Source organism: Balaenoptera acutorostrata, chromosome 7 (assembly GCF_949987535.1).
Source record: "Balaenoptera acutorostrata chromosome 7, mBalAcu1.1, whole genome shotgun sequence".
NCBI classification, from domain to species: Eukaryota; Metazoa; Chordata; class Mammalia; order Artiodactyla; family Balaenopteridae; genus Balaenoptera; species Balaenoptera acutorostrata.
Window position 1 is genome coordinate 36,195,476 of NC_080070.1, and position 20,000 is coordinate 36,215,475.

The 20,000-nt window shown below is 34.5% G+C and overlaps 1 protein-coding gene across 11 annotated transcripts in view; it reads right to left on the bottom strand.

The window, feature by feature from the left end:
- The window catches only part of FOXP2 (forkhead box P2), a 531,392-nt gene that overhangs the window by 9,842 nt on the left and 501,550 nt on the right, over positions 1-20,000 (bottom strand). For all 11 annotated transcript variants that reach the window (XM_057550253.1, XM_057550257.1, XM_057550256.1 and 8 more), the window contains 2 exons: positions 18,837-18,906; positions 17,889-18,052 (listed from right to left, as the gene is read on the bottom strand). In XM_057550253.1, the coding sequence (XP_057406236.1) occupies positions 17,889-18,052; positions 18,837-18,906 (234 nt within the window). The remainder of the gene's footprint in view (positions 1-17,888; positions 18,053-18,836; positions 18,907-20,000) is intronic.

Below are 20,000 nucleotides of genomic sequence, written 5' to 3' on the forward strand. Positions count from 1 at the left end.
ACTCACTGTGTGTGCACAGAACCTGGCATTCCCTTCCTCACTGTGTTCTACCTATGCACATCCTGTCTACCATATAAGGACCAAGTTATATCTTATCTACTTCTAAAGAGTCTGTTTGACCTGTCTGGCTTTCGCTGACCTCCTACTTTGACCCTCCAAAGCATTTTTTTTTTTTTTTTGGATCATTCTGTTACCCAAAATTATAGAATCTTGGAATCCTAACACTGTATCAAACATAATTTTTTCCAATGCTCCTGTTTCACAGATGAGAAAATGAGTAACTTTCCAAGAGTTATGATAAATACAGGCAGAGCCAGGACTAGTACACAACTGGCCTCTGGAATGTTTCTTGGAACCTGGTTATTCTTGCTATCTCACGTTGCCTTCATCACATGTACTGTACTGAACTCTTTCTGGTGGTGGCTTACTGTGTCTTGCCTACTAGACTATGAACTTCACAGATCAAGAGAGCTGTATCCATAGCAAGCACCTAGTACATGTGTGTTAACTGAAATTTCTCTCTGGAATTAAGTGTTCTTAGAATCCTTTCGCTCAGAATTAGTTTGTGAACAAGGTATCAGACCTGAGAAAGATGTAAATGAAATTTTCCCTTAAGGCTACAGTGTCAGGCTGCTCATTTACTAAAATAAACTAAAACCAGAGTCAATAATTATGAATGCTCAGTTCCTAAAAATATCCGATTGCCACCAATACAATGTCTAAAAACGAAATAAAATGTAGCAAGAGAAGTTGAAGCATCCCAGGGAATAAAATTGCTTGAAAGTTATAGTACCTATGCCTACACATTGGTGGAATCCTTTTCAATAAAAATACAATTCTATCATGATTATCTCCATTTATATTAGGTTTCTCACTTTTGGATCTCAGAGAGCTCCATGCTTTCACTTGTCCTGTATGCCAATTCAAAGGAAATGAAACCCAAGGAAACCACATGCTTTTGGTGGGTTGCAGAATGAATGGGAAATTAGTCTCTTCCGCAGCCATTAGCAGTATCTTTCCCTTCTTCCTCCCATTATAGGATATGAGGGTCATTTAATTTATCTCTGGAAAAAAAGGGGCTATCTCTGTAGTGTTCATTTTTCCAAATTCTTCAGGATACCATGTGTTACACTATTATAGGATAATTAGATTTTCGCCCAGGAAAAATGCTCCCCTTCACCAAAGAAACTCCTCTGACAATTCAAATAAAATAAAGGAAACCCTTTAAAGTAACTCCCTGTCTATGCAGCGCTCACCGATTCCTCCTTACATATCCTCTTCTCCAGTTGAATCATATAAAGGTTTTTAATTAACAGGGTATAATTTAATACAATAATTTTTATGTATTTAGTATTTTGATTAACTTATAAGTGTAGCATAAAGTAATCTTGAATAATTTAGGCACCTCATTTATAATCTTTAGTCATGCAGCAGTGGTTAAGTGGTTAATAATATAGTGTTTAAAAATTCAGTGAGCTTTGAGGATAAAATGCTTGGGTTTAAACACTGGCTCCTTTACTTCCTAGCTGTGTGACCTTGGGGAAGTTACTTAATGTCTCTGTACCTCTGTTTCTTTATTCATAAAGCAGAGATAATAAAGTACCTACTTTACATAGTAGTTATGAGTAAATGATTTTTTGTGTATGCAAAACACTTGGAACAGTGACTGGCTCATAAGTGATCAATGTTAGATACAGTCATGATATAATTACAACCTTAAATCCTTTTTTGGAAGAAGTTATAGTATAAATACATGAATTGCTTTTTAAACAACGTATGAACTTAATTAGCTCTAAAAACATTTTAGCCCTTCTACAAATTAAGACTTTTATTACTATATCAGAAAAGTCATAAAACAAAGATATAAGTGCCCCACATACAAATGCCAGGCATTAGGGCTATTAAAGTAATGACTAGCTACACTTCCTTAAAAGTACATTTAAGGTATAAAAGGAACAGAATAACATAACATATTACTCTAATTATTCCAAAGAATTATTTACTAACACATTCCTGAACACTAAGGCACTAAGCCAAAATCTCAGGTCATGTCTCTGACCATTTTTAGATCAACAGAGGAAAGTAAACTTCAAAGTAGAAAGACCATTGTTGAAATGTTCGGTAGGCGGAGCCCCGGCACTTACACTCCTCAGCCATCCCATCCCAGGCCTCATCATAACTTGTCAGTGAAATCATTAACATACATGCATTGAATGGTCCAGGCCTGCATCACATGCGCTATGTACACTGAAGTTTACGAAGTCTGATAATATATATTCAGCTGGAGAAACCTTAAATGGATGAACTCAAAGTTGACTAAAATATGGAAATTTTAAGAGACACAGCAATATATATAAGCCTGATAGACAATAAATTTTCTGCCAAAAGTTCTTTTATGCTGTGGGTTGAGTCAAGTCGCCTGTGTCCGTAATGGCATAAAGAGCATCAATCTCACTTAGACAGGAAAAGCCAATAACATTATCATTATCTCCTATTGCCAATGATTAATTTAACGCGTTTATTGCATACCCTCTAGATATAAGGCACCGTGGAGGCATTTAAACATCTATCAAAGAAGTTGCAGTCCGGTATGGGAGAAGTATGTACTCAAATATGTACACAATTGCCAGCCATGAGTGTCCTAAGAGGAATAGCAATTAAGTGATACTGGAGGGGTTAACAGCTGGGAGAGATTATTTGTCTCTAAGCAGAATCCCAAAGCATCTATACTCCTAATGGAATTCATTAAAGACAGTAAAGGAAGAACAAGTTCAGATGGACAGACGAGAGAAATTCTTGACTATCTATCCTGGTGATAAAACTCTTTCTGGGTTTGAAGAAGATATATTGTGGGTGGTTTGGATATTCATCATGCCATTTTTCCTCCCTGATTTGAAATTTATGCACGACTCCTTTCAGTTTCAATTCGAGGTGTCTTACAGATTAAGCGGCAGTCCTTAATAGAGCCCTTAATAATAAGTAAAGTAGAAGCTACTTTGAGCAAATAGAATGAAACTACTGAAACTGAGGACTTAGGTTTTTCTTTTTTCTTTTTCTTAACTTATGAACAAAAAGAAAAAAACTAGTGGAATAATTGATTTCTTACTGTCTCATTTGTGAGATCTTGAATAAAGGATAATAAATCGACTTATTTGTAACGTATCTTAAGGCAGGAGTCTATGAAGTCTGGATTGGATAATCTCCCCAGCACTTCATTTGTTTACTGGGCACCTAATACATACCAGGCATCTAGGTTATCACAGAAGAGTACAAACTTCTGGCACAGAAGGGCAGAGACAGCAGGTAGACATATTTACCTTGACAGTCACTTTAGTAGTTCTTCTAAACCTGATAAAATATGTCCTATTCCTTTAAGTGGATTTGGAAGTAACTTCATCTTTGATTTGAAAGCAAATTATCCATTTGGTAGATAATGAGTGTTCATTTAAACGAGAATCCAGGAATTAATTGTGAACAGTTTAAAAATTGTTCTGTCCATGAAACACAAGATTTCCAATTCAACTATTCCAAGTCCACTACCTACTATTTACTACAGAAAAGCAGTGATTTAAATTTCTTGCTTGAAGAAGGAATAGCCAACCTCCTAATTTGATGTAATTTACACTTAGGAGAATTAGAAAGCTATTTGGAACTTCTTTAGATAGTTAGAGGGAAAGTATTCAGTGATGGAGAGACATAAAAGTCTGTTAATACTTCCTGACAGAAAGGTTGAAAGTCAGTAGCTGAAATGGAAGTACTTCTACAAGGATAAACATTACTTCTTGCTAGAAGTGAAAATATCAATTCAACAAACATTATTTGCAAACTACTGGTCTAGGGGCTGATACAGAAAATGGTTCCTGTTCTCATACAGTTTCAGTCTAATAGAGGAAGTAAGACATACACACAAGTAACTTCGATGCCAAGCAGAATGTGATCTATACCATAACAGACAAAGTGTTATGAAAGAGGGGAGAAAAATTCTGGCAATGCATTCAGTCAATGATCTATGACGGAGGAAGGTGTCACTTCACGTAGGCTTTGAAATATATGAAAATGTTCATTACGCAGAGTTGAGGAAAAGGGCATTCTGAGTGGAAATGGGAAAAATAGAGAATTTTATATGTGTTGTAGGAATCCTGAGAGTGTGTAGAGGCCATGGGGAAAGGAGGGTTGGTGATAAAGAAATATGTTAGAAAGCAGAACAAGGTCAGATGGTGAAGGGCCCTTGAGTTGCATTTATGGAGTTTAAAATTTATTCTCTGCCAGCTGAAGGGCTATTGATGGTTTTTGAGCATGGCAGTGAAAAGATAGAAGAGTTTTAGGAGGATTAATTTGCAAAACGTAGATGGAACGTAGGCCACTGGAGGTAAGGTAACCAGCTAGGAGTTTACTAAAACAGTGTAATAAGGTCATGATGGTCAGGAATAAGGTAGCAGGATTAGAAACGTGGAGAGAAGTGAAGAATTAAGGCTATTGGTTGTGGACTAAAAAGTTTTGTATGTACTGCTTTTAAATTTATATGTATGTGAAATAGTTCCCTTTTATACTCTACCAAGAAGGTAGAAGAGCCTAAATCTCTGTCAAAATTTCTAAAAGTTAAAGTAGATGATGACTCTTCATAACTCATTCAATTTTGATGAATCTTTATATTTGTCATTTTAATCGCTCGAGGAAGAGGGGAAGCAGATCCTGGAATGCTTGGATATCAGAAAGTAGAAGATGGGAAGATTTTGAAACAAATTTCTCTACAGTCCTCATTGTGATCAAGCTGCTAGCAGAAGCAATGCCCACGTTTATAAAGGCTGCTGATACTTGATCTCTGGAAATTTTGTTTTTAATTTTCAGTCTGAGTTCTTATGTCATCTTAAAGAAAAATATATTTTAAAACTGAATATTGAGGGAAAATGGCATAAAAAAAGTGTGGACACTTTTTCAAGTGAAAAAATACAGTATATCCAGGGATGAGTAGCAAAGAAGGGTAAGTCTTTTTAAAAGTAGGTAACATATACCCTTGAGGGTCTTGCTAAGGATCTCCAAATAATTGGTGAATTTTCAATGCCCCTACCCTGTCATCAGCTTGGAGATTAATGAACTCTAAGCTATGGTTCCCAAATACCTGTCCAGTCTCATCCTACACATATTCCTCTCTAGGCAGATTGTCCATGCCAAGGCAAAAGAATGATCTATTCTCTGAATGAGACTCATGCTTTGTATCTTAGTCACATTTGCTCATACCCTCAAATCCTTTGTATCTATCTTCTCTTTCCTCATCTCTGTTTAATGTTAGGTTGAAAGGTTTAAGATTGCTATTTCTGTAAGCAAAAAAAAAACCCAGTCAAATATCAATAATTTCATAAAGTTCAACCTAAAAATTGATTTCATGTTAAGCATAACTCAAAGCTATCTCCTCCATGAAGACTTTCATGATTCTCCATATGCATGTGTACACTTAATTTGCAATTTGCTTATAACTCTCTTCCTTCCTTTACTTGGTATCTTTGTACATATCCATCCCTGGATTAGAGTTCTACCTCTTTGTAGATAACAGGTCATCTGCCAGTTTCCAACAGACTATGTCGGACATAATAGGTGCTCAAGAAATGTTTATTCAACTTAAATGAATGAAACATCTCTGTTCCATTCAACCTGCCAAGCCTCTACCAGAAGGAAATGCAAAGTAGCAGTTGGTTTTTATGCTCTAGTTTAATTGCTCAGTGTTACAGCCCACCCTCATAATGGTATATACCAAAAACACAAAGAGAGGACTAGCTACATTAATAGACTGATTTGTTGCCTAAAGAAATGTGTTGCTCCTTTAGTTGTGAAATTTATAAGTACCCAAGGCACCAGTGAAAGGCAGAAGAAATGTTATTGTTGCCAACACCCTACAGCAGAGTCAAATTAAAATGGAAAACTTTACCTTTTTAGATTGTGATCACACTGTATGTTCTCTAAAGAAATGTAAATTGTCTTCATTTTCTCCTTAAGACTAAGTAAAAGATCCTATAAACTGTTCCTATTTTTTCTTTAAAATAAGGAAGTACTATGAATAAAGTTCTCTGAAACTGAGATATTCAAAACATGTTTAAGTCAATAGATGTTAGACTATAGAAACACAATGGTGTTTCTTTATTTAGATATCACCAAGAGAATAGATCATTCTTTTGCCTTGGCATGGGCAATCTTCCTAGAGAGGATTACCTACAGGATGAAACTGGACAGGAATTTGGGAGCAATATCTTAGAGTTATACAGTGTCATCATTTATGAGTAATTCAGTGGCACAATGTAAATTTGATTGGGCCCTTCATAAATACAATATTTATTAATACTAATGATAAAAATTTTAAGTCTTAAATGTTATGATAGATATCAACAAATGCTGTGAAGAAAAACTTACAATTAATGGCTCATCTCTACAATATGGGCGATTTCAGGCAATGTAAAGTTAATTTAATCAAACATTTACAAGTCAAGACTAAAGGTAAGACTAGGTAAAATTGTTTTTATGCGATTTACTCATTTTAGGAGACCCCCTTATATCTTTCTTCAGATAATCCTAGTTGTTTGAGAAAAAGTTAAATACATTAAGTAACGTATACTTATTGAAAAATAGTAATAAACATGATACATGAGACATGATACACGATACATCTTAAAAAGGTGACATGATACATCTTAAAAGTCCTATAAGAATAATTGCCCTAGCATACCTGAAGGATATAACATGCTTCTATCAGTAACTGCGGATCATTAATATAAAAAATGTTACTCCCCAGATAATAGTCAAAAACCTATCCTCAGAAATAGCATTAAGGCCTTCATGCTTCAGTTTTACTATGGAAAATAATTTTATTTGGCCCAATATAGCAATCTTTATCCAGTAAAATGAATTTATATATACAGTACATTGAGAAACATATTGAACGTACTGAAATATGTGTAGACCTTAAACCACGCATCTATTTCCTACTCAATACCGATTTATTCAAGTTCTTGACTTTTAAGTTTCTTGATACTTCTACTTAATTTAGTTTGTATACCTTTAACCTACATGGGATACATTGATTAACTCTAAAAGAAAATGTTTACAATCATACAAATTCTTCTTTATCTCATATATTGTTATATCTTAACTCTTGATTAATGACATTAAAAAATATCAGAATAGACTTAGTATCGCTATAGGCTAAGGCTGTCCATTGATTTGCATAGGTTTTGACTCACAAAATAGCATCAAAATTTTTGTAATTAAAAGGAAATACTTAGAGAAGATGAGACTTCCTTTTAACTGTCTATAATGTCTATTTAGTACTTGGCACAAAGCCTTTGAATGAATAATGATAACTACTATAAGCATTTAAAAATCAAAGTGTATGATTAGTACTTTGTAATTTCATATGTGTTTGAATAAATTTTTATTCAATTAGTTCAAATTTGCCAATGGCAAAACCTTCATGCTTACCACATAAGTATCATTGTTTTGGAGATGTAAAATGGATTCCAAAATACAAACACAGACTCCTTTATTAAAATGGAAGATTTAGTTTCATGAGGCTCAGTTTTTGGTTTTGTTTGTTATTTTTGAGTAGCTATCCTGGAAGCTATAACCACATCAAATACAACATTTTTAAAAAGTCATTTTTTTTCCAAAGACGTTTCACAGGGAAACTGGTAAAATAATTGATGCTCATTTAGAAAGCATATGAAAAATGGAGATTGTGGAAATTCAATTTTACTAATTTCCTTCTAGTATATGTACAAGGAAATGATATAATTATATTTGGAATTTAATGGTAGATTTATAAAAACTGCAAGTTTAGGTATCTCCATTTGTACAAAGTCAGGTTGAAATGAGAAACAATTCACATTTCTTAAATTAAACATTTGTAACTTTTAGAGTAATATTTTATTTAGGAAGTATTTTAGTTTAACATATCACAGAAATAACCTAAAAAATGAAACTAAAGTTTTAAATGGAAAAGTTTACTTTTAAAAGAAAACATTTTGCAAGTACTTTTTAAAATGAGAAATGATCTTAGGCTAATGTGAGTAATTAAACAACTGAAGTTATTTATATAGTCATTAAGAAATTATTTAATTAATCCTATTTATGATTTTATTCTTTTGAAATGATAATTCTGATTTCTTTCACTAAAATCTAGAATTTTATATTCTAAATTTAAGCACACGTTAGAGAAATATTTAATTCTCTTGTGTACAGAAGTGAATAAGAAGGTCAAATAATTAAAAACAACTAGAAATGATAAATTAGCTCTTATTTTATCAATTAAGAAATTATAAAACAGATCTTTACTACTATGATTCAATATTTTTCAAATTTTATTGTTTTTCAAGACTGTTTTCTCTCTTGTAAATTAACATTTACCACAGACATTCTTATGTTGAACGAACTGACCTTCCTTTTGATTTGGATGAGTTTGCACATAGTTGCCATTAGGACAGTACCCAGAACCATTATTCCAGTTCAGTAGATAAAAATCCTGCTTATTTATGGATGTAAAGGAAAATATTCCTCCTCTCAGAAATGTACAACCATTAAAAGAGGATAGAAAAATTGGAGTGAACAAATGATTCCTCATGCCATATATACCTTGTTTAGTTTGCTTTATTCAGAATGTAATTAGAAACTGCCCTACAAAGTTTCTCATACCTTTTCACTGTGGCTAAGGACAAACAGCCAAATAAATTTTAATTTTTCATCTTGAAGTCAGAATACAACTTTAATACTAATATATTTAATAAATCTTGTAACTCCCATATTCTACTTTCTAGAAAATGCAGCCATTTAAGTGTTTGATTGCAAAGGAATATTATATTCTGATAATTGTAATAACATTTTCTCTTCTAAGCTACACACTGCCATTCTTAAGAATGCATTTTATAATTCTATTCTACATCCCAAAAGATCTGACCCCAAGGCAGAGTTCCAAAGTTCCATTTAAAGTCAACAGAAGTTCTAAGAAATATAACAAAAAGGTGGATTAAGGTTAATGCAACCTAATTTTATAAATCGCATGCATATATATGTATATGAAATTTCTCTAAGATTTCTTGTCCTTACCTTCAACATATTATAATTTATTCAAATTTATACAACATTGTTTAAAGAAACTGGATTTTACATGATTTGGAGGCTCACTCCCAAATGATTTCACATAGTTTTGCTGTAGTGCTGATTATAAAAAGCACAATTAAATCTTTAAGATTTACCATTTGATTTATAAAATAGATGTGATCAGAACAGCTGTAATAAAATGAAAATATAAATGTAATTACTTTGATCATTGAGGAGTACAAATATACTGTGCTCAATCTCAGAATCAAAATAGTTGCCCATTGAGATACAATTGGTACCATTCCATTTTGTGTCTCATAAATGGTAGCTTTCAATAACCATTCAGGTATAGATCTAAGGACTTTTATATTTCTAATCTATTGGTCAGAGAAATGAAAGAAAATCTAAATTACATCTTGACATTTGGCCATTAAGTCAGCTTTGCTGCTGCTCCAAAACTCCTTTGAACCATTCACCCAAAAATCTTTTTTGCCTTGTTCCTTGGACCAAGTTTCAGTCAGAAATGTCAGGATGGGCATATGGTACACAAAGTATATGTTCCTGTTTCTCTCTAATTTCTCATTGATAATTAGGGTTCTGATTCCTTGAAGATCAGGACCTCAAAGTCCTATAGTTGGGCTATAGTATGGCTCTGGGCAGCCCTCGCTGACATGGCTCACCCATCTTTTCTGGACTGTTGTCTATTTCCTTTGCCAAGCTTCCCTGATGGGATGCTGCCCGTTCACTGCTTGCTCCTGGCGAAGCTGTTTCTTGGATATCTTGACAGAGATGGCTCTTCACCAGGATTACATATGGTTCGTGTCATTAGGTCTATCTAATCTCTGAGACTGGCTGCTCTGCTGGAGCTATTCCTTTGCTCAAATTAAACCACAGGACTGACTCAATGTTCAGTTTCCTCCTGAACTGTGCTTAGCTATGCTCTGTTAGTTCTTAGCATGAGAATGGAATAGGGAGTAAAAACAATATCTTTTATTCTAAATCTAGTGGATTATGTCTTTCTCTGACCTGCTAATTAACAAAAGGGACCTGAGATTTAGTGTTGCAAATGGTAAATTTATCAAGAGTTAGATAACATTATGTGACCAATGATAACTTCTGCTCCTGCCTTTTAAATGTCTTGCTGATTTTACACCATTTTCAGTGCTCAAAGATTAAGATAATGTTGAGCAAACTGAAGAATGTCAGTTTCCACTAGTTATGTGAAATTATTTGGTCATCTGTTGCTTATATAAATTGTTTAATTCTATCCTAATGATAGAAACTACTTATGGAATGTAGGAACCCTGAGATAAAGTTTTAAACTGTGTTTATTGGTGTCAAAGTTTTTAAATACATTGTTGTACTTATTTGAAAGGTCAGTTTAAAATTCCCCCAAAGTAGTCAAAATGCATATAATTTTAACACATATTAAAATATAATTTCTTATGTAAAGTATCTTCACATTAAGTAATATTCTGAAGTGATCGTTAACTTTACATAATAAATATCTTTAGTCATAAAATACCCATATCACCAAATAGACAGCCACTTCCCTAAGCCCTATGTCAAAAGCTGAAGTTAAAATACCATATGGGTATACATGGTACTATGGTATTTCCCCCTGGTACTAGAAGGAAAAAATACTGAATAACAATATTCATTTTTAAACAATTCAGTCAATTACTTTTTGACCCTCAGCAAAAGAACATTTCTAAGTCTCAAATAGTGTTAGTGCAAAGGAAGATGTACCTTCTAACAAAGTATCTTCTTTAGATATAAAACAGAAGCAGTTAGCTACAATACTGTCACCTAAAAGTTTTCTGACACCCTTTGCCTAAATTGCGGGGATTCATAACACAAAACTTAAATACCATCTGTATAGTTCTATAAAAATCCTTTAAAACCCTACAGGAACCCACAAATTTCCACTATTGGCACGGTGGGGATACAGCACTTTTTAGCTGAAGGCACTGTATCTCTGGGAGGATCTTTTTATTAGGAGGAACTAGAATGAGCTGTAAGTGCCACATACGGGGGCTGGAATAATGTAAAAAAGAACAGTGGCTACTGAGCCATACTTGTAGCACTTAAAAAAAAAAGAGATAATAAAGAGCTGGCATAGTCATAAGTTCTGTACCATCACTTTGGAAAGAGATCTCAAAGCTAACTAGCAAAGTTAATAAAAAAGTTTAGAAGTTAAATAAAAATAGAATTAAATCAGAATGAAAATTATGAGGCCCAGAAATGTTAGGAAAAAAAAAATTAAAGATAAATGAAAAATTGTGAATTAAAAAATCTGTGAAGACATGTAAAGCAAAAATATGCTTTTATGTTTAGAGATCTTCTTAATGCAACTTAATGATCCAAAATATCAGCAAAAATAGTGCAGGCTTAACAGGCATGAAAACAATGAGCATTCCACTTGTTCAAGTTGTCAGTCACTTTCAACTGCTTTCCTCTGATATACAGAGCCACTCCAATTTCAAATGCTTTTGTCCACAGAAAGATCTAAGATCTGTAGGGATTTTATATAAAATATCACCAACCAAAGGTGTAGGGTCTGCAAATTCTACATGTGCCTACAAACAGCAATTTAAATTTTAAGGCAGCCACAGAGAATAGAAGGAAGAAAGGTAATATTACATACTTGAATATTTTCATTATGTTTCGTGACATTTCATAATTTATATTAGATTTTCAATACTGTTGCACAAAACGGGCATCTAGCAGTCCCTTTTAGCTGTCTTTGGTTGCAAAGTATTATTGCTAGGAGAGGCTGAAGTTTATCATTGGAGTGATATAACGAACTGAGGTTCTCAAGAAGCAGAGGATGTTGTAAAGATGACTGACTGGGACATGCAATGCATAGAAAGTTCTGGGGCGTGTGGAATGTGCATTCAACATGTTAATAAAAAAGATTAATGTGATCTCCATTGCAGTCCTGGAATAACACTACACTACTCCTTTTGTGCAATGCCGCAGACTTTGATTTCCTTACCCTAAAGTTTTGGCTTCGAAGAACACAACAAATATACTTTCTAGTCTTACATGAGCCATATTAACATTCTGATTCTATATAGAAGTTCATTAACTCGCAAACTTCAAACATTTGCTTTAATAAGAGGCAGAAAAAATAATCACCTGCAACTAATATAGAATATTAGCAAGTAGAACTTTGAAATGGCACGGAGACTAAGAGGATTCAGGAATGACACGTAAGAAATGATCTGAAAACTCAACAGTAGGAGACCCTAATAATCAGAAAGGGGAACGGCATGACAATGGAAGGCTTTGTGCGGGGAGCCCTCCATACAAAACCAGCTCAGGAAGAACATTCGTTTTGATCTCTAGAAACAAAATTTGAAAACATAAAAATGGGAACCTCATTTAACATTTTCATAAGAGGAAGAAAAGGCAAACCTGAGCCAACTTACTGAGAGTGAGGAGAAACAATTGCTTAATAAAAAAGAAACAACTGATTTGAACTAAATATGGCGGGTACATCATTAAATTTCTCTTTTTGCCTCAGGTTTGGAAGGAGACAGGAAATGGATTGATTCTACCAGTGTGAGTTCACCTTCCAGGTCTTCTCCAAACGTTTTCTTCTCTTCTCATTCATTTAAGTCTAACACATGGGAGAAGAAAGTAAGTTCAAATTATTTCCACCTGAACATAGCATCAATCCTAACTCTTCAGGTAGTTTTTATAAGAGGCAAACACCGGTATAAAATAGGAATCTAAAGTAATTTTATCCATAATCTATAAAACTCTGAAAAGTCAGGTAATCAGGGAATATTGGCGCTGAGATGCAGAAGGGAAGAGTATTATAAATTGTAATGATACTTAGACTCTTACAGGAAGTATTCTTTACTTTTGTTCAGACCATGATGGGTCTAGATCTCTTACAATAGCAGCAGAAAATAAATTGTAGAAATCTACTTGATCGAAAAGAGTCAAAACAATTTCAAAAAATTATTAGGTAAAATCTGTATTATTCCACCTGACTTTACCCTGTCCTACTTTCTGCTAAAATCCTCTTGAACATACATCTGATTAATACTGTATTAATCGCAATAATTTTTTTTTTCATTTCACCTTCAACAAGATAAATAAAATTTAACAAGGTCTGGGAGGATAATCACGAATGCGGTGAAGGTCTATCACTTGCTATTGACATAACTCTGGACAATTATAAAATACATATTAACTAAATAATTAAAATTAAAAATAAAAGTTCACAAACACACTCTGCCAATATTTAGAAAGATCTCTTAGCTAGCATTCTATTTCCTTATCTCTTCTTCCTAAAAATCTTTTCTTCTCCCTTCTTCAGAGTTCTAAGAGAATCCTGGATTGTACTTTTGGAGAGATTACCTCGTGAAGTCAAACCATTTCTCATTAACTGTCACCTCCCATTTGATTCTTCATAATCACTATCATATGGTTATTGAGTGCTTACTTTGTATGGTATAATGTGTTAGGGGTTTCATATACTATAATATGTCTAAAACATAGTCTTTGTCCTTAAGGGACCTGCCATTAAGCCAGAGATAACTGCAAAATGAGCATGCACATGTGCAAGCACACATGTGCGTGACCACACACACACACACACACACACACACACACACACACACACACACCGCGTTAGTTCCTGATAATGATACAAGCAGCCAGCTCTTCAGAAATGTGGACCAGAGGGTAGGTCCTGACTGCAAAATTACTTGGGAAAGCCTCCTGGAAAAATAGGATGAGGCCCTTAAGGAAAGGTAGAATTTAGGTAAGAGAGGAGAATGAAAAAGGAAAGGGAAGAAAGGCAAAGAGTTAAGGCAAAATAAATGCACTAGTTTGGCAAAAGCCTTCATTCAGGGCACTCTAAGAGGGAAAGCCACAGCGCGGGGAAGTGTTACATATGGAGCGTCAAAATGAAGAATATGGATGATAATTTGGCCTCTCTTGTTCTCTAAAAATAATTTATGAGAAGCACTAAACCATAGTTATTCTACTCTTCCAAAGCTTCAAAACATCTTTTCTATCAACCTCAGGAATACTTCTTTATTTTACTATTCTGGAGTTGAATAAAAAGACTAAATGAAGAAACAGTTTCAGTTTTGTTGTTTCCTGAATCTAAGGACATTTACGTTCTTGGATTCAGCAAGTAGGATAATACTGAATTCATCACCGTTTTCCCCCCTGAGCCTGTCCTCTTCTGCCCTCTATTTCTCTTCATGGGCTTTTACAGTTGCTATGAATTTTCCTAATTTTCCTCTTTGTCCCCAGCATTCAGTCAGTGGTCTTGTTCTGTATTTCTCTTCACAGCACTTCTTGTATGGATTCCTTGCTCTCCACTCGCTGTCTTGTACTTAAGTCAGATACTACATCCTGCAAGGACTCATCTGCTTCCAGTCTCTCCCAACTCCAGAATATCCTACCTCACTTGAGTTTCATTCAGGCATGGTTCATTCAGTACACGTTCAGATTACTCTTCCTAAAGCACATCTCTGGTCATGTGAAACCCAAGCTTATAACATTAGTAAGCTCCATACTGATCAAAACAAACACCACAGCTTGACATTTAAAGTATTCAACAGTCTGGTCTCCTTTCATATATTCTACATTCCTGTCAAACCTCATATGCAATGTTCTCCAGGCACATATCGTGAGCTCCTGTTCTGGGTTGATATTATTCTATTTGGATTATTCGTTGCCTCCAACCTCAGATAACATCTTCTTCTTATCTCAAAAATCTCTTATCTCCTTGAGTCTGAGTAAGGTGCTCCCTACCATAAATTCCTGTCTCACGTTCTTTCACTTCTTATGGATCTGCTTACTTCATGAATTATAAGAGGAGGTGGGAGGAAAAGCAAAGGGACTGACTATCAAAGAAAGTAACCACACAGTTATGGAGAGCCTACAAAAAAATGTATTAAAATGCAAAATATTTTTATATTGTTTATGGTCTCCTTTACAGCAGTAATGAAGTATTACAAGAGGTAATATAAATCAGTAACTCTGAATACGGCACTATGAGGGACACAGGGAGCAATTATTATATTCCAGGCACTTGTTTTATTTGCAGGAATCCTATGAGGTACATAGTATTATGACTTACCTCACTTTCAGCTGAGAAAACTGAGGAAACAAATAAATCGTACTCAGCTATTAAGTGCTAAATCTGGGATTGGAACCACCACAGTCTGTCACCAGAGCTCATATACTAATACCACTAGGCCCCTCTGCCTCTTGCCAACAGTTGCATCAGCTTAACTTACTCCCTCCCCTCCCCCGACCAATGACAACAAGGACCAGTACCATGATTTCATTTCAGGACACATGACTATGCTACTGAAATGTAAAAAAATTCTTTCACTTCTGCTTAATTTTCAAAAAGTACTTTGAAGTGCATTCAATTATATGCAGACAAATTTTGACGGAGAGAATTAGATAACATTTTCCTTTGTCTAATAATGTACATAAAATGCCTTTTAAGTCCAAGCATCTTAAAACTCTATAAAGATGAAGATATAGAATACTGAAGTGACATTCCATCACTAATATTTGACATCCAACATACAAAACGTTAATGACAGCAGCAGAAACAGATTCAAAGAGAGAATGTTGACTCAGTATTCTGCAAGATAATTAAACATGATTATAATTTATATAATTTAGGAAAAAACAAGATTTGGTCTTCCTCCAATTTTTGTCTTTTCTGAAATCTATTTCCAAAAAGCCGAGGGAAGCTTTCCTTTTATCTCTCTATGGAAAAAACACATTAAATATTTTTCACATGCACTAATTCATATAAGCATAAAATGTACGATATATTGTCTATGAACATCTTAGTTTTCTAAGCCCATAGTGGCACTACATCAGGCACTAAATATACAATTTTTATATATTGTTTTACACACAATATTTTTTCTGAGGTATTTTTATAATTAAAGTGTAACTAAATAACACAATGAAAAAATCGAAAATAGCAATTGCCAAACGAAAAATACTAGTAACCTAATAATGCTGTAATTTAGCCCAATTATTATTTCAGGTTCTAAAACACAATGTTTAATAAACTATCATATTGAATCATTCATTTTTTATTTTAATATCCTTATCACTGGACACATATGTTTTAAAAACCACCTCCCTACATACCCTCTATATATCGTTCATAACAACCCCTATATATCATATAGGAGCGCAAGGAGTTGCATTAATAGCTTAAACACTTTTATTACGAATACCTTTCATTTCTCTGAAATTGGTCTTCTTTAAAGGGGGAAAACAGTATCTAACTCTTGTTGGCTCTTTAAAGTTTTACTGTTTTAGCATTTGATACAGGGGGCGAGCATCCTCAGGAGAATGGCTGAAAGTCAAAGGCCTCAAGCTACCCACTGCATGGCTGAGAGGATAAAGCAGGGATATAAACACTTTTGTTGGATTGCTCACTTTCCTTGTGTTAGAGTACTGCTACTCTCAGGAGCGTATATTCATATGTTCTCTCTACTTCAAGTTTTATTACTTCTTTTGTATTATTTAACACATCTAAAGACACTTCTAAAAGACAAATTTTTCCATTTTGAAAAAGTTAACGGTTTGGAACCTGATAAAATATATTAATGTTCACCGTGTGTTTTTCACAAAGGTGATAGAGTAAAAGTGCTATAAAGCAATTAGGCACATGGTCTTAAAGACATTAATATGTCAAATAGAATGAGATGTCTCAAAAATCAACAAAAATAATATCTGGTGAAAGGTCAAATGGAAATAGGCTGCTAGAAAGACCATATTTCTCTTTCAGGCCTCTGACTAGATATTTAGTACAAAAATAGGGGAGGAAAATATAAGAATGAGAGGAAGTACTATTCTTACCTCAATAACCTGAAATTAGAAGTATGTGATGTTTAACTCTCAGAAGTATGGACATTAAGTTAAAACTCATTCTAACAACTGAATGGATTGTTCAGGATTCAGATTCTAACTTTTCCTCCTGAACTCTAAGTTCTAGCAGGGTCCATACTTTTTAGTAAACAAGAAACTGATATGCTTGGCCTATTGAATAAGGCCAGACATTTTTTCAAGTGTCATACACATTTCTGAAATCCACAATACATCAATTTTTAATACATCTACTCTCTCAGCTCCATTAAAAAGATGGTAGGGGAAAGATTTTAGAGTAATTAATGATATAGTTAGCTGCTAAATATTAATAGGAATCGTAGTCTTGCATAAAATATAACATATAAACCTTGCCAATACAGACGCACCAGTAATTAAAGTTGAATATGTAATTACACTGATTTATAAGACAGGCAAAAAGTTACACTTTACCGGCTTCTATGTAAACTGTGTCTAACAGTTAAACTTTGCATTTTACGGTTTATAAAAACGGGAAATACCTTGACTACAGTTCATAAATGGTTTAGAGACCTGTAATAGTAGTAAAAATTATGACAACGTGTTCCATCATGAATATTCTTATTGGACCATACAAACCAAACTGTGATAATGATCCATTAGATGGAGACTCGTCTTAGACACCGCTATACTCCCAAGGGAATGTTAGTAGTACTAAGAATTTGTAGAGGACTGCTAGTACAATTATTATAGGACACTGGAGAGAATCTAAAAGGTTTATTAAAACCAGTTCTGAGACACTTTTTCGTATCACAAACACAGTGCAGTTTAACTCCATTTAAACTTGTATTTTTTACTTATCCACCATTCAAAACTTCAGAAGACTAGTAAATGCTAGAAGCCTAGGAATATCGGTTCTTCCCCTTCTGGAGTCTGTTAGCCCCACTTACATGTGCGGCTGAGGTGAGCAGCCCGGGCTGCTGTTCCCATTGCTGTCGATGTGATCCAGGGAACCATTGAGGTCTTCGTGGACGGCCTGCAACAGGCCACTGGAGGTGTTATTGATCAGTCCAGGGTTACTTAGCAAAGGTAAACTGCTCTCTGCCAAGGCAGCCTAGTGAAATGAAGAGGGTGTAAGACAACTCTGGAAATGCCCTTTCAAATACTTTTTAAAACATCTATCTTCTTCTAACGGGTTTCAATTCTGATACAGCTATTTTAGAAGCATTTCAAGAAAATGTATGGGAAAGACAAACGTTCCTAACTGGCAACTTGTGGCAGCAATACCAAGGAAATTAAGTGTGCTGTTCAACTAGAAACAATAGTTCTCCCAGCAAACTTTCTCACTCATGTTTCAGCCTCCCACATAATGGAATAGTGTATCCTCACGTATAGTGAAATACCCCAAGATAATATAAGCAGTTGGTCTGCTGTTTAAAAATGACCAGAACTTAACTCAAAATAAAGAAGTCCTGACATTTGCCTCCTCTGCATAAAAATTATATATTATAATTAAACTTTAAAGTTTTTGCCACAAGCACCATGTTCCCCAACACTAGGATGTGAAATCATTTATGACAGCCTGGATAAATATTAATGCACAGCCACATGCATTTGCAAAAGCTTCTATCAATCTAGCCTTTGCAGGAAAACCGAGTGTTCCAGATTTTGCCACAGGGTGTCCTTCTTGCTTCTTCACATCAAAAGTAGCTTGAATTAGAACCAGTGTTTTCTACAGTACTAGGTACTACAACTTACTTGGACGATAAACCAACTATTAAGAATAATCACAATCTCACCTAAATACAAAGCCAGGCCAAAAAAAAAAAAAAAAAAAAAAAAATAAGCCAAAACATTCAGATCCGAGGATAATGGGAAGGCACATTTAATGATATTACCTGCAAGCTGGCATTCAGAGCTGCTCCATAGCCTAAACTGGTAGGTATATTTTTTACTAAGGTTGGGCTTCTGGAAGAAAAAAAAAATATAAAGGTGATTTATAAATCCAAATGTAAAGGATGTGGCTCTCACTAATCTCAGGTAAAAGGATACGTTCTGGCTTGTTGCCTCACACTACTAAGTCCAGAATGGATGTATGGAAGACCACAGAAACCAGGTGACAGAGTTCAAATATGTAATTCTCTACATAGTATATATATATCAATTTGGTCCAGGAATCTAAGTAATGAAACTTTAGACTATGGTGTGCAGGCGAAGTGGGGCATGACCTTGAGGATCCCTAAACCTGTTTCTAGCTACGCGGAGGTTTTACTTCCAAGAGGAACAGCATTCATATAAAATTTTAAAAATGTAAATATACAACGCAATTACCAATTTGATGCAATCAGGAAATAATTAATGGTTAATTTCTAGAACACCATGAATTAACATAACAAATTACCATAGTTAATTAAATGACAACATAATGGATTAACTATTTCTTGAATGCAGAAATTAGCCCATCCTTGACTACAGAAATCAAAAGTGAAGCGCTAAGAGCAGATAAAACACGTTAAAGTCATGTCTTCAGAGAAGGTAGTAGTTAGTGATTTGGGGGAGCAGGTAAATGCTACACGGAGTTAATTTATTCGGCCCAAAATGTGCTCTATTTCTGACTTAAATTTGGCAGTTTTGTTCTCTAGGAAAACAAACAAACAAAAACACACATCGATTCCAAACTTCCCAGCCAGTAATTTTCTCACACTACCGTTTCCTGATCATCTCAACAGCCCTGAATAGGTAGCTGATGTGGTTGAAGAAAAAGCAGGGAGTGCCCAAATAATAAAGTTTGGTCAGGAAAATAAAGAGTAGGTGTGACACAAAATCACTATTCCTTATTAAAATCTTTTCATAAATTCCTCACAAAAAGGTACTTAAGTTCAGGAATACCAGTGTCTGTAACATAAGCTTTATTTTCAAATAGCCTTTTGTGCTCTAGTAAAGGTTACAGTATTGTATAAAAACAAGTGTCTCCCTCTAGAAAGCATTTCCAGCCTGGAAAACAATTTTTTGATACAAAGAGAATCAACCCAAACAGGTCTTGTGATAACTGTTATGGAAAA